Here is a 14,456-nt window from a genome sequence, read left to right as displayed (position 1 = left end):
CCCCCCCCGTACCTCGGACACCTCCTCCTCCTCGTCGTCCTCCTCCTCGCTGCCGCCGTCGCTGCTCTCGCTGCCGCCGCTGTCGCTGCTGCTGGCCGGGCGGCAGGTCCGGCTGCGCTTGGGCTTCTGCGGCTTCTTGTGCAGCAGCAGGTCGCAGACCCGCACCAGCCCCCGCGGCGCCGCCGCCGCCGAGGAGGAGGAGGACGGCGAGGACTTGCCGCCGCTCAGCCCCACGGGGGGACCCGGCCCGGCCGCCGGGCTCCCGGCATCGCCGCCGCCGCCGCCGTCTCCTCCTTCCGCCTTGTCCATGGCTGGCGGCCGCGCTCAGTCCCGCTCGGGAGGCACCCGGGGCTGCTGTCGCCGCTGCCTCGGTCACCTCTAGCGCCGGCGCCGCGCCACTTCTCGCGATACTTGGCACCGCCGTCCCCAGGGCCGGCTGCCGCTGCCGCTCCTCCCTCTCTCAGGCTTCCAAGCGTCCGCCTTCCCCTTCCCCGCTCCCTGCCGGGCCCTTCCGCCCTTCTCCTGCTGCGCATGCGCCGCGCGGCGTCAGCCGGAAACGCTGCCACTACGTCATTGTGCGCGGCGCCGGCCGCCGGGCCTCGGGCGCCTTTTTTCCGGCTCGCGCCGGCCGGCCGCTCACTCGCTCTCTAGTTATAGCGGCGTCTCGCGCTTCTTCCCGTCTCCCTCGCACCCCGGCGGGCGCGAGCCTTGTCCGTCCTCGGCTCCTCCCCGGACTCCTGGGTTTCTTGTCGGGGCGTGGAGAAAAACCTCCACCAGCTTCCCTGTCTCCTCGTCCGTGGGCCTAGGCAGTCCTGCCCCTCGATCCCTCCCTCTCCCCCCTTTTAGCAGGTAGCGGCGGGCTCGGTGTTGTGCTCTCTGCACCTGCAGAACCTACAGCACCTAGCTCTCATCTGGCACTTTTCATCTATAGCTCTCAAAGCCCTGTGCAAAGCTTTATCCCCATTTGACAGGGAAACTGAGGCACAGGGGTGACGTGACTTGCCCAGGGTCACCCACCAGGCCAGTGGCTCTGTTAGGAATAGGACCCAGGGCACCTGAGTCTTGTTCCAGTGTCTTATCAACTGGAGAAGCCTGCTGCCCACTAGAAAGGTGGCATCTTTGACAGTAACATACTCACTCCTGAGTTCATCAGTGTAGCAAGTGCGTGCTAGCCACCGACACAATTTTTCCTACTAATTTTGTTTTCATATTAATAAACTGGTATACTCTGTGTGCGTCAATTGTATGTATTGAACTAAATATTCATCAGGAAACGGACATGCTGCATGTCTCACCCTCCATTCTCATAGCCTCTCTGTGCTTCCTTGCAGCCTGTCCCCAGGTTGTATGTCCTGGTGAAGGACAGGAAGTGCAGCCTTCAAAAAATCACAAGTTGGGCCCAAAAAAATCACAATTGGACTAAGAATGAAAATTTAAACAACAAATGTAAGGGATTTTTTTAATTGTTTTATGGTTTCTGTGCCTTTAAATTACACTTGCTTCATGTTTTTATACTTTTCTCTGCAGCCATGAGGGCTACAAATTTACCTTTCCCCTTCTCCCCTCCCCCCGCCCTCCACATGTAAACTGAGATTCTCATGCAGCTGGGAACTTAAAAAAAACACCAAATATTGTGAGAATCGCAATAATACCGCAAGAGTATGCGAATCTGGCATGGACTGTTAGACATATACTGTATGACTGAACATACAGTTAACACAGTATAATAAAGCCTTGGCTTAATGGAGGCCCCTAGGTGCTACCGCCTACCGCAACATAATAATGTACATTGCTGTCCTTGGGTAGGAACATTGTTCAGTCACCCCTGCAGGACTGATGGGGTAGCTAGTAAAACATACTCAGGAGTATGACCAGAGGAGCTTTTTCTGTTTTCCAGCCCTGTAATAAGCTGGCAAGATTCTAGTCTTGCCCCAAACCAGTTAGCAGGTGTTAGAAAAGGTGGGTATAGCCCTCTGGCAGAGAAAGGGAGTTAGGGTCCAGCAAAGACATGTCTTAAAATTATATTATGTGCTATTTTCCCCCGCAAAAAATTAACCTTTGTGCTGAGATCAAACTTGAAAAAAAAATCAGTCCAAATGGTCATTCCCCCTTCCCCGCTCCATTCCCGGATCAGTGCCTGATCACAGGCATATATTGAATGAGCCTCCTCAACTGTAACATTAATATAATGCTATAATAATAATCCAAAAACTGGTGGGAGGGGAAAGAAAGATTGTTATTTAGCTTTATTTTTTGTTCTGTGATTTATAATTGAGCCAGACTTTTGGATCCAATTTTCATGTGTGAGATTTGAAACCTGAATAATAATCTAAATTCATAAGCACCCCTGAGAGTGACACAGGCTGTGTGAACCAAAGGGAGTAAATTGAATATTATAGCCTCATAACTACCAGTTCATTGACTGAGTGACTTCTAATGACAAAAAAAGCATAATCAACTCTAGGATAGCGGAGCGTGGATCTAACTGGATAATGATACCTACCCTTCTTAAGTGTGTTGAGATGTACAAATTAATAGTGCTACTTATATGAGTTAAGTATTATTTATTGTTATGACTACCAGCAGAGAATACGAATCAGAAGTAAATATAAGAAATTTCTGTTTCATATTGAAGCTGTAGCTCCATTACTGAATATATGAAAAGCATGCAGTCTTATTGTTAAAATAATTAACAGTTTGGAGACAAGCTCAAGGAGAATGGGTTAGGATGGGGTTTCATCCCTAGAGCTCCTGGTAGGGAGGTGCACTTCTCCATTACCCTCTCCACTGTGGTGTGGGTTAATGACACAATTGATTCTCCAGGATCAACATAGAAGTGGAAGCATACGAACTAAACTTTCACTGAAATTCAGGATGGGGTGGGGTCGATAGTTTCCAATCATCTAGTCTGATCTTCTGTGTAACACAAGCCATAGAACTTCCCCAAATTAATTCCTATTTGAACTGGAGCACCTCTTTTAGAAAAACATCCACTTCTGATGTAAAAATTGCTAGTGATGGAGAATCCACGACAACCAGGGCCGGCTCTAGGCACCAGCAAACCAAGCACATGCTTGGGGCGGCACAATTTAAGGGGCGGCATTCCGGGAGTCTTGGGGCAGCACAATTCCAGGAGTGGCATTCCGGGAGATTGTGGGTTTTTGTTTTGTTTGTTTTTTCGCTTCAGCAGTTGCGCTCTCGGAGGTTTGGGGTGTTTTTTTGTTTGTTTTTTTGCTTGGGGCGGCCCTGACCACAACCTTTGGTAACTTGATTAATGATTAATTACCTTCTGTTAAAATGTACACCTTTTGAATATGTTTTCAGCCAAATTCTGATATTTGACAAATCATTTTTCAAATGTCCAGTTTAACTGGATAGTTAGAAAGCAACACCCCACTGCAGTACTAGTGGTATAGCCAATTTGGCCACTTATATCTTCCTTCCAACCAGCTCTGCTATTCTGATGGTGGTGACCCCCAACCACATTCAGAAAGTTTTATGAAGAGGCTCTGCTCCTTTCTAATCCTTCACTGTGGAACTGGTTACTGCTACTCCCCTTCTAGTTGCAGGCAGTTTATATGACGTTCTCCCACTGATAATTCCCTCCCATCCTCCCTGGGATCAAACCCTGCGATCAAGCCACAATATAGGAACTAGGGCTGTCGAGCCATTAAAAAGATTAATTGCAATTAATCGCACCGTTAAAGAATAATAGAATACAATTTATTTAAATATTTTGGATGTTTTCTACATTTTCAAATATATTGATTTCAATTACCACACAGAATACAGAGTGTATAGCGCTCACTTTATATTATTATTTTTATTACAAATATTTGCACAGTAAAAAACAAAAGAAATAGTATTTTTCAATTCACCTCATACAAATAACATTGTGCGATCTCTTTATCATGAAAGTTGAACTTACAAATGTAGAATTATGTAAAAAAAAAACTGCATTCAAAAACAAAACAATGTAAAACTTTAGAGCCTACAAGTCCACTCAGTCCTACTTCTTGTTCAGCCAATCGCTCAAACAAGTTTGTTTACAGTTGCAGGAGATAATACTGCCTGCTTCTTGTTTACAATGTCACTTTCAAGTGACATTGTAAACAACAGGCATTTGTATGGCACTGTTGTAGCCGCATCGCAAGATATTTTACATGCCAGATGCGCTAAAGATTCATATGTCCCTTCATGCTTCAACCACCATTCCAAAGGACCTGTGTCCATGCCAATGATGGGTTCTGCTCAATAACGATCCAAAGTAGTGCAGACCAACGCAAATTCACTTTCATCATCTGAGTCAGATGCCACCAGCAGAAGGTTGATTTTCTTTTTTGGTGGTTCGGGCTCTGTAGTTTCCGCATCGGAGTGTTGCTCTTTTAAGACTTCTGAAAGCATGCTCCACACCTTGTCCCTCTCAGAATTTGGACGGCATTTCAGATGCTGAATCCTTGGATCCAGTGCTGTAGCTATCTTTAGAAATCTCACATTGGTACCTTCTTTGCGTTTTGTCAAATCTGCTGTGAAAGTGTTCTTAAAACGAACAACATGTGCTGGGTCATCATCTGAGACTGCTATAACATGAAATATATGGCAGAATGCAGGTAAAACACAGAGCAGGAGACATATAATTCTCCCTCTCCCCACCCCCAAGGAGTTCAGTCACAAATCTAATTAGCACATTTTTTTTTTAAACGAGAGTCATCAGCATGGAAGCATGTCCTCTGGAACGGTGGCCGAAGCAGGAAGGGACATATGAATGTTTAGCATATCTGGCATGTAAATACCTTGCAATACCGGTTACAAAAGTGACATGCTAATGCCTGTTCTCACTTTCTGGTGACGTAAAATACCTTGCAATGCCGGTTACAAAAGTGACATGCTAACGCCTGTTCTCACTTTCTGGTGACTTAAATAAGAAGCCGGCAGCATTATATCCTGTAAATGTAAACAAACTTGTCTTAGTGATTGGCTGAACAAGTAGTAGTACTGAGTGGACTTGTAGGCTCTAAAGTTTTACATTGTTTTGTTTTTTTTGAGTGCAGTTATGTAACAAAAAAAATCTACATTTGTAAGTTGCACTTTCACGATAAAGAGATTGCACTACAGTACTTGTATGAAGTGAATTGAAAAATATTATTTCTTTTGTTTATCATTTTTACAGTACAAATATTTGTAATCAAAAATAATATAAAGTGAACATTGTACACTTTGTATTTTGTGTTGTAATTGAAATCAATTTATTTGAAAATGTAGAAAAACATCCAAAAATATTTAATAAATTTCAACTGGTAATCTATTGTTTAACAGTGCGATTAACTGTGATTAATTTTTTTAATCACAGTTAATTTTTTTGAGTTAATCACATGAATTAACTCCAATTAATTGACAGCCCTAATAAGAACGTATAGTCTATAGGGAGATTTCTTGTCAGATTCCTCACTCTAGCAAACTGTCTTTTTGCTACAACCAACAAACTATTTAAAGAGATATGAATTTCATTGTGGGTCAATAGTACGAACAAGAGAGCCTTAGCAGAGCATATTAATTTGCTTTATTTTTTAGAAACCAAAAATAAATTTTCCCAAAGGAAATGTAATTCTTGTCAGAACAGATTTAATTTCAAATGTTTATCTAGAAAGAGTGGACAACAGCCTTTAACTAAGATTAAGAGTTTGGTACTGAAATTCACGTATAACTGTATAATCAAAAGTACTTTTTCTATTTCCAGGGCTTTTTAATAATGGGTTATGTGACAATAGTAAGTTAACAACAAAATATTATGGGAAAAGTAATAGCTAACCAATATATTCCATTTTGTGAGTGTGAGGTTGACTAACTATATGTATTGTTTTTGTTACTAACATCCTGCTGCAGCAAATGTTTAGATAACAAATAGGATGTTTATTTCTCTGTTATGTGGCTTTTGTTTCAGCGTTTGCTGTTTTTCAGTTGATGTGGTGTTCAGCCAAATGCTATGATTATATATTTAGCACACACAAGTATTAATACCACTGTCCCCGATACTGGTGCTCAGCTAACACTTTAAAGGAAATGTCCGTATTTTCTGGTGTGCACCCTAATTCCCCAACCCTGCAAAGATTTACACAGATGCTTGGACTTTAAATACATGACTAACCCCTTACTTCAATGGGACTACTTGTGTGCTTAAAGTTAATCATGGGCATAAGTCTGTGCAGGATCAGGCTCTAAAAGACCATAGATCAAATTCTGGCCTCAGTCCCATGAACGCACCAGGAGTATTATCTTCACTGCTGCAATTGACAGCATGCCCATGGTATTTGGGTGCGTCGGACATTTTCTTGAAGAAGTTAATTAGGTGCACCTCTGAGGTGTATCCAGTTTTAATATTTATGGGAGCACAAGGGATAGTTCAAATTCATTTTCAAACCTGTGAGGGAATATAGCAGGGCGTGACCAGGAACAGACTTTTACCCCATGTGTGTAGATACAAGCAGAGAAGTAAATCAACCGGTCAGTTAGCAGTTAAATGCAATGATCAGTTAGTTAATGAAGATATGCCATAATTCCCCCCAAAAGGTTCAAAGATACATTTTAAAAATACAGAGGGGCAGCTAGCTAGCTCCTTAGCTGGTGTATCCTGATGTAGCTCCATTGATTTCAACCACACTGATTTGTGCCAGCCAAGGATCTGCCCTAGAGCATGTGAGAAAAGTGTCAGATTAGAACCAATCCCATTTTTTCTTTTAATTAAAATAATATTTTTAAAAATCATGCATCTCTTTCCTGCCAGCCTATTGTGGGAGACACATACATGCCTCCTATACCTCCTCCTTCATGCCAACTAACTTTTCATCTCTTTATATAGTAAAATTAGTTGATGCATTGTAAAGCACAGATACCGCAATAGGTATCTACTGATCAACTGAGAAGTATGGATATACCCAGAGTTACTCATGAAATTATTTTATAAGCCAAGACATTCAAGTCTCAGTAGCCATGTATTAAGACAGGCTCCTGTGCTATACATCAGCTACATGATCTTGTGCTATAAATGAGCCAAAGTGCTTGATGGATTGGGGTTGAGAGGATCTGATTGTTACAGCTACTGTATCTACTGAGATGTACTTGCTGCCAATCATTCCTAATATAGTGAAGCACTAAGCTGTTCCTTCAGTTGGATAAATGGATGAAAAGGTGTGGTTATCTGAACCTGCTTGGTGCACAGATTTCTCCATGTCATAGATAAAAGTGTTTGCAGAAAACTGACGTGAAATGGGCTGAAGTTAATTAAAACTGGACTACCATCAAGCATGTCAGAGATAGCAAGAAAGGGGCTGTTTAACCACTCTAGTGACAAATGCTAGTCATCATGTGGACATCGTTCATAGAAATAAGAGATGGAAAAGATCTATTATATTTCCCCATCATCTCCATGAAGGATTGTTCCCTGCAGGATATTTACAAGTGCTTTGTGCAATCTTCATTTAAATGTCCCAAATGGCATATTTGAAGAGTGCTCAAAAAGATCACTTTGATGCTCCACTCTCTAGGACCCTCAGTGAGCTTTTGATTCCTAGGTGGGGTGAAACAGGCATGTAAAAAATTTTGTGTCCCTAAAATATTGCAATAAAGATATGCATCTATGTCTAATTTTCACCTAGAGAATGTAGAGAAGCTAGATGATATTGAATCTCTGATGTGCACCTGAGGGGTGGCCTCAAGATTGCAGTATTCCCCAAGATCTCTCATTCACCCATTCATTAACAGAGGGGATGCTGAAACTTACAATATCAGTCATTACTTACTGGTACTTGTCATACTGATTGACAGACTATTGGAGACACCATGTGACCTCACTGCACCAATGACAGATCACTGGGGAAAATAATGGTGGTAAAGAAACTCATTTACATATCCATGAACCAAGGAGACAATGGAAAAGCAAATGGTGCTGAAAAACCTCCAGTTCATCCACAATGAAAAAATCCACAATGCATCCACACAAGTAATGAAATAATCTTAAAGTATCTATGTGTCAAGGGCTGTCAGTTTAGGCTATGGTATCTGTAAATGATACCCAGTTGTATATCTCCATTACAAAAAATTTCACTTGAGCATTGCTACAGATGACCCTGAATCTACAGGAAATTGAGGCTTGGACAAGAGCTAATTGGCAGAAACTCAATTAGCACAAAACAGAGACAATGTTCGTTGTGGCTTATTGAAAACGGTGTTGAAATTACAAGCTCACTTTAAGTTATAAGGGGTTTCCTGGTCCTGCTTGCAGGGAGAGGAGGAGCCCTCTGGAAGGAAGTGTGGGACTGGGGTCTGGTGCAGCCAGTCTGCAAGAAGCAGCCTAGAGACAGGTGGACCTGAGTTGTGCCTCTGTCCTTAGGGAACAACCTGCTCTGTCTCTTTCTGTTTCTGGTGTTTTAGGGTTCTGGATTCTAAGAAATAAAGTAGTGTTACATTGCAGCCTTTCAGAAAGAGAATTTCATGTTATCTAACTTCTCTCTGTGTGTGCTATGAACATTAATAGGCTTGAATAACTGGCTAGAATTATATCAGCACCACTGACTAAAAGGCAGTAGCCATTATTTGTGTATTAAGCTTAGCAAGGTAAGTGTGACGAATTGCTTTTGCCTTTTTGCTATCCTTATCCAGGCCTTTATGAATTTAAGATTTGATTACATAATACAGTCTATGTGGGACCATTCAGAAACTGAAGCTAGTCCAGAATCTTATTTAACATTTTTATTAATGACCTTGGCATAAAAGGTGTGAGTGAATTACTAAAATTTATCGGATGACACAAAATTGGGAGGTATTGCCAATATGAAGGAGGACCAGAATATCATACAAGATCTGGTTGACCTTGAAAACTGGAGTAATAGAAATGGGATGAAATTGAATAGTGCAAAGTGCCAGGTTATGCATTTAGGGGCTGACAACAAGAATTTGTGTTATAAGCTGGGTATTTATCAGTTGAAAGTGACTGAGGAGGGGAAAGGTCTGGGTGATTAGGTTGATCACAGGATGACTATGAGCTACCAATGTGATACAGCTGTGAAAAAGGCTAATCAGGTGAGGTATTTCCAGTAGAGATAGGGTAGTGTTAGTACCATTATACAAGGCACTGGTGAGACCTCATCTGGAATACTGTGTGCAATTCTGGTCTCCCCTGTTTAAGAAGATTCATTCAAACTGGAACAGGTGCAGATAAGGGCTATTAGGATGATCGGAGGAATGGAAAAGCTACCTGATGAGATGAGACTCAAACGGTTTGTTTTGTTTAGCCTAACCAAAAGAAGGCTGAGGGGAGATATGACTGCTCTCTCTAAATACAACAGAGGAATAAATACCAGGGAGGGAGAGGAATTATTGAAGTTAAGAGACAATGTGGACACAAGAACAAATGGATATAAACTGACCATCAGCAAATTTAGGCATGAAATTAGATGAAGGCATCTAGCCATCAGAGGAGTGGGGCAAAAGTCAACATGGTTTCTCTAAAGGGAAATCGTGTCTTACTAATCTATTAGAGTTCTTTGAAGGGGTCAACAAACATGTGGACAAGGGGGATCCAGTGGACATAGTGTACTTAGGTTTCCAGAAAGCCTTTGACAAGGTCCCTCACCAAAGGCTCTTACATAAATTAAGTTGTCACGGGATAAAAGGGAAGGTCCTTTCATGGATTGAGAACTGGCTAAAAGACAGGGAACAAAGGGTAGGAATTAATGGTAAATTCTCAGAATGGAGAGGGGTAACTAGTGATGTTCCCCAAGGGTCAGTCCTAGGACCAATTCTATTCAACTTATTCATAAATGATCTGGAGAAAGGGGTAAAAAGTGAGATGGCAAACTTTGCCGAGGATACTAAACTGCCAAGATAGTTAAGACCAAAGCAGACTGTGAAGAACTTCAAAAAGATCTCACAAAGCTAAGTGATTGGGCAACAAAATGGCAAATGAAATGTAATGTGGATAAATGTAAAGTAACGCACATTGGAAAAAATAACCCCAACTATACATACAATATGATGGGGGCTAATTTAGCTACAACGAATCAGGAAAAAGATCTTGGCGTCATCGTGGATAGTTCTCTGAAGATGTCCACGCAGTGTGCAGAGGCGGTCAAAAAAGCAAACAGGATGTTAGGAATCAATAAAAAAGGGGATAGAGAATAAGAAAGAGAATATATTATTGTCCTTATATAAATCGATGGTACACTCACATCTTGAATACTGCCTCATCTCAAAAAAGATATACTGGCACTAGGAAAGGTTCAGAGAAGGGCAACTAAAATGATTAGGGGTTTGGAGAGGGTCCCATATGAGGAGAGATTAAAGAGGCTAGGATTTTCCGCTTGGAAAAGAGGAGACTAAGGGGGGATATGATAGAGGTATATAAAATTATGAGTGATGTGGAGAAAGTAGATAAGGAAAAGTTATTTACTTATTCCCATAATACAAGAACTAGGGGTCACCAAATGAAATTAATAGGCAGCAGGTTTAAAACAAATACAAGGAAGTTGTTCTTCACACAGTCAACTTGTGGAACTCCTTACCTGAGGAGGTTGTGAAGGCTAGGACTATAACAGTGTTTAAAAGAGAACTGGATAAATTCATGGAGGTTAAGTCCATTAATGGCTATTAACCATTATGGGTAAGGAATGGTGTCCCTAGCCTCTGTCTGTCAGAGGGTGGAGATGGATGGCAGGAGAGAGATCACTTGATCATTACCTGTTAGGTTCACTCCCTCTGGGGCACCTGGCTTTGGCCACTGTCGGTAGACAGGATACTGGGCTAGATGGACCTTTGGTCTGACCCAGTATGGCTGTTCTTATGAGTAAAGTTCCAGAATAGCCTTTCCAAGGGGAGAAGTGCAGGCAAAAAAAAACCTAACTGACTTCAAGACTGATCTTGCTAAGTTTATGGAGGGTTGATATGATGAGACTGCCTACAATGGCAGGTAGCTGATCTGCAACTGCTAGCAGCAACATCTCCAAAGGCCGGTGATGGGACACTAGAAGGGGAGGGCTCTGAGTTAGTACACAGAATTCTTTCCCAGGTGTCTGGCAGGTGGCCTTGCCCGCATTATGCTCAGGGTCTAACTGATCACCATATTTGGGGTCAGGCAGGAATTTTCCCCCAGGTGAGATTGGCAGAGCTCCCAGGGTTTTTTTTGCCTCTGCAGCATGGGGCATGGGTCACTTGCAGGTTTAAATTAGTGTAAATGGTGAATTCTCTGTCACTTGAAGTTTTTAAATCATGATTTGAGGACTTCAGTAACTCAGCCAGAGTTAGGGGTCTATTACAGGAGTGGGTGGGTGAGGTTCTGTGGCCTGCAATGTGCAGAAGTTCAGGCTAGATGATCATGATGGTCCTTTCTTACCTTAAAGTCTATGAGAACGCAGCAGCCTGGTTGTTAAGTGATTTACAGTGGAAGCACATAACCCTGTGCTCCATAAAAAGTTCTAGTTGCCTGTGGGCTTCTGAGCAGAATTCAAGGTGTTGGTATTGACTGACCTTTAAGGCCTTCAGTGAGTAAGGTCCAGGTTACCAAATACTACATTTCTCCTTGTGTCCTACTGGCATAGTTTTGGTCAACATAGGAAATCTCTTGAGAGGTCTGTAAACATAGAAGAGAAGGCATTTGAGGGTCCCTTGACTTTTGAAAGCGAGGTACAGGTTTTCTTTTGTTACCTCCCACCCCACACTCTACCCCATACAAGGTATCATCAAACAATCACAACCAATACTTGGTAGGGACCACAGCCTGAAAGAAATCTTTCCAGAACCCACTTTTCTGTCCCTCAATCACCCAGCCTTGCCAAGCTCATCATCAGATGTAAGCTCCCCACAGACCAGGGCATGCCAATTCAAAGGAGCGCCTGCTACACAGGACTGAGACTCTTGGTAATGGATAGGAAATAGCAGAAGGATTTGCAGCAGCGGCGTTCCCGAACTGTGGTGGAATGACAGTCACCAAGCATATTCCTATTTTGGCACCAGCCCCCTGCCACAGTATACACCAACCGAAAGGGCTACTTTTCTATGGTTATGCAAGTGCTAGTGGATGACCGGTATCAGTGTGCTGGTCAGGGAAGATGCATGATGTTTACATCTTTAGGGCTTTTCAAAAACCTGCTAGTGGGGACATTCTTTCCAAATCAACTGATTACCATTGGCAATGTTGAAATGCCAATAGTGATTCAGTGGGCGGGGGCGGGGGGGTGGGAGGGGGAAAGGTGGGCAGCCTACCCCTTGCTTCCCAGGCTCATGAAGGCACTTTGATAGCACCAAGGAAGGAATCAACTGCCGCTCTGTTGAATGCGCTTTTGATAAATTGAAGGGACCCTGGCAGTGTTTAATCACTGGATTGGATCTCAGAGAAAAACATCCCAATGGTTATAGTAGCATGTTGTATACTGCATAATATCAATGAGGCGAAGGGGGAAAAGCTGTCACCAAGATGGAGGGATGAGGTTGACCAGCTGTCTGCTGAATTAAAACAACCAGATGCAAGGGCTATTAGAAGAGCCAATTGTAGAGCTGTGCAGCTGAGGGAACCTTTAAAAGAGCATTTTACTAGTCCTTCAGAGTTCTCTGTTGCTTTCATGGAAAAGTGTCAGTCTTGGATATGTTAGAAGATATATTCGTAGGGTCTTTGCCTGCCGCTATGAATTCAGTAATGTTTGGTGTACATTACTCCTGGGGGGAATTCTGCGCCACTACGCAATGCAGAATTTTACATTGTGTGCGCGGAATTTCCTTTCCCCCACAGAAATAGGCTGCAGTGCTGCTAGCTGCCACTAGGGGCCACTGGATTCGGCAGAGCCCAGCTTGCACGTAGAAGACACTGCTGGTGGGATGGAGAGGGAGCTAGAGGGTTCCTGGCAGCTGCAGTTCCCAGCATGCCCTTAGAGAAGGAGAGGGTGACGTGCAGGAAACTCCATTCAAACCTGGGACTGAGCATTAGGCTGTTTCTCCCTCTGGATCCCTGGGCTCTGGGTGGGGAGAGGTTGTGGGTGTCTGGCCCCCTGGCTGGCTTCTGGGGGAGAGCGGGAAAGGGGCCAGAGAAGCAGGAACTGGGTTGGCATAGGGGTTTCTTTAACTCTCTACTCCTGGGGGAATTTTTGTGTGTGTCTGTTTTGTTACAGATATACCTGCTGACAGATATTTTAAAATAAATTACCAAAATAATTGAAACTGGCATGATTATGTAGCATTATTTTGACAAATAACATTTGCAGAATATTAAAATATTGAGCGCAGAATTTTTAATTTTTTGGTGCAGAATGCCCCCAGGAGTAGTACATGATTAAAGGTCTAGAAAACATGACCTGTGAGGGAAGATTGAAAAAACTGGGTTTGTTTAGTCTGGAAAAGAGAGGACCGAGAGGGGACATGATAACAGTTTTCAAATACATAAAAGGTTGTTACAAGGAGGAGGGAGAAAAATTGTTCATCTTAACCTTTGAGGATAGGACAAGAAGCAATGGGCTTAAATTGCAGCAAGGGAGGTTTAGGTTGGACATGAGGAAAAACTTCCTAACTGTCAGAGTGGTTAAACTCTGGAATAAATTGCCTAGGGAGGTTGTGGGATTTCCATCACTGGGGATTTTTAAAAGCAGGTTGGACAAACACCTGTCAGGGATGGTCTAGATAATACTTAGTCCTGCCTTGAGTGCAGGGGACTGGACTAGATGACCTCTCGAGGTCCATTCCAGTTCTATGATTCTACATTTATTAATATAGTTGGGTCTTTGCCTTGCTCTATGTATTCTGCAATGTTTAGTATATTAGTTTGAACTAATAAAAGATACTACTACTTTCTAGCAAAAATCAAGAATGCGCGGTTATAACCCCTTAAAATTGTATCTTATAATGCAATTCCAGAAATTTGAATATAAACAGGGGCCTAATTCTTTGTCATTTTACTCCATTCTAGCTGAGTAAAAGGGTCTTAAAATGGGCATAAATTAAATATTTTAAGACCCTGTATACTGCCAGAGGGCTATGTAAATGAGATTCAGGCCCAACATTTTAAGAGCCTGATCCTGCACTCCTTGTGCACCCAAATTCACATGCACATGAATGGGTGTTTTCCCCTGAATAAGAACTGCGCTCCAAATGCTAAGTTCACATTCCCAGCAAACTTCCAAATCCTAGAGTTCTCTTAGCAACAACCAGTTCCAACTGGACGTATTTTAGAATACAGATTCTGTGCTAATTTTTGCAATTTCCTGACTTTTGAGTGTTTGGCATCTCACCTTTAACACTGCATTAAAGTTCACTTTCACATTTAATTTCTCTGTGTTTTTAAAAAGTAAGAAAAAAGGAAACAAAAAATGAAAGATAAAATTGTTTTATTGCTGCTAAATATTCTTAGAACCACCTCTGTGCTGTTAAATCACCCCAGTATCTGAAGCATCTTTAACTGAAGTGCCTTTAATTAGGTGCTT

The 14,456-nt window shown here is 42.5% G+C and overlaps 1 protein-coding gene across 2 annotated transcripts in view; it reads right to left on the bottom strand.

Annotated features, from left to right (window-relative positions):
- The window catches only part of ANKRD17 (ankyrin repeat domain 17), a 149,516-nt gene extending 149,109 nt beyond the window's left edge, over positions 1-407 (bottom strand). For both annotated transcript variants that reach the window (XM_034771521.1, XM_034771522.1), the window contains exon 1: positions 13-407. In XM_034771521.1, the coding sequence (XP_034627412.1) occupies positions 13-309 (297 nt within the window). In that variant the 5' untranslated portion in view covers positions 310-407. The remainder of the gene's footprint in view (positions 1-12) is intronic.
- Positions 408-14,456: the final 14,049 nt, after the last annotated feature.

Source organism: Trachemys scripta, chromosome 5 (genome assembly GCF_013100865.1).
Source record: "Trachemys scripta elegans isolate TJP31775 chromosome 5, CAS_Tse_1.0, whole genome shotgun sequence".
NCBI lineage: Eukaryota > Metazoa > Chordata > Testudines > Emydidae > Trachemys > Trachemys scripta.
The sequence above is the reverse complement of the archived record's forward strand: the minus strand, read 5'-3'. Positions and strand labels throughout refer to the sequence as shown.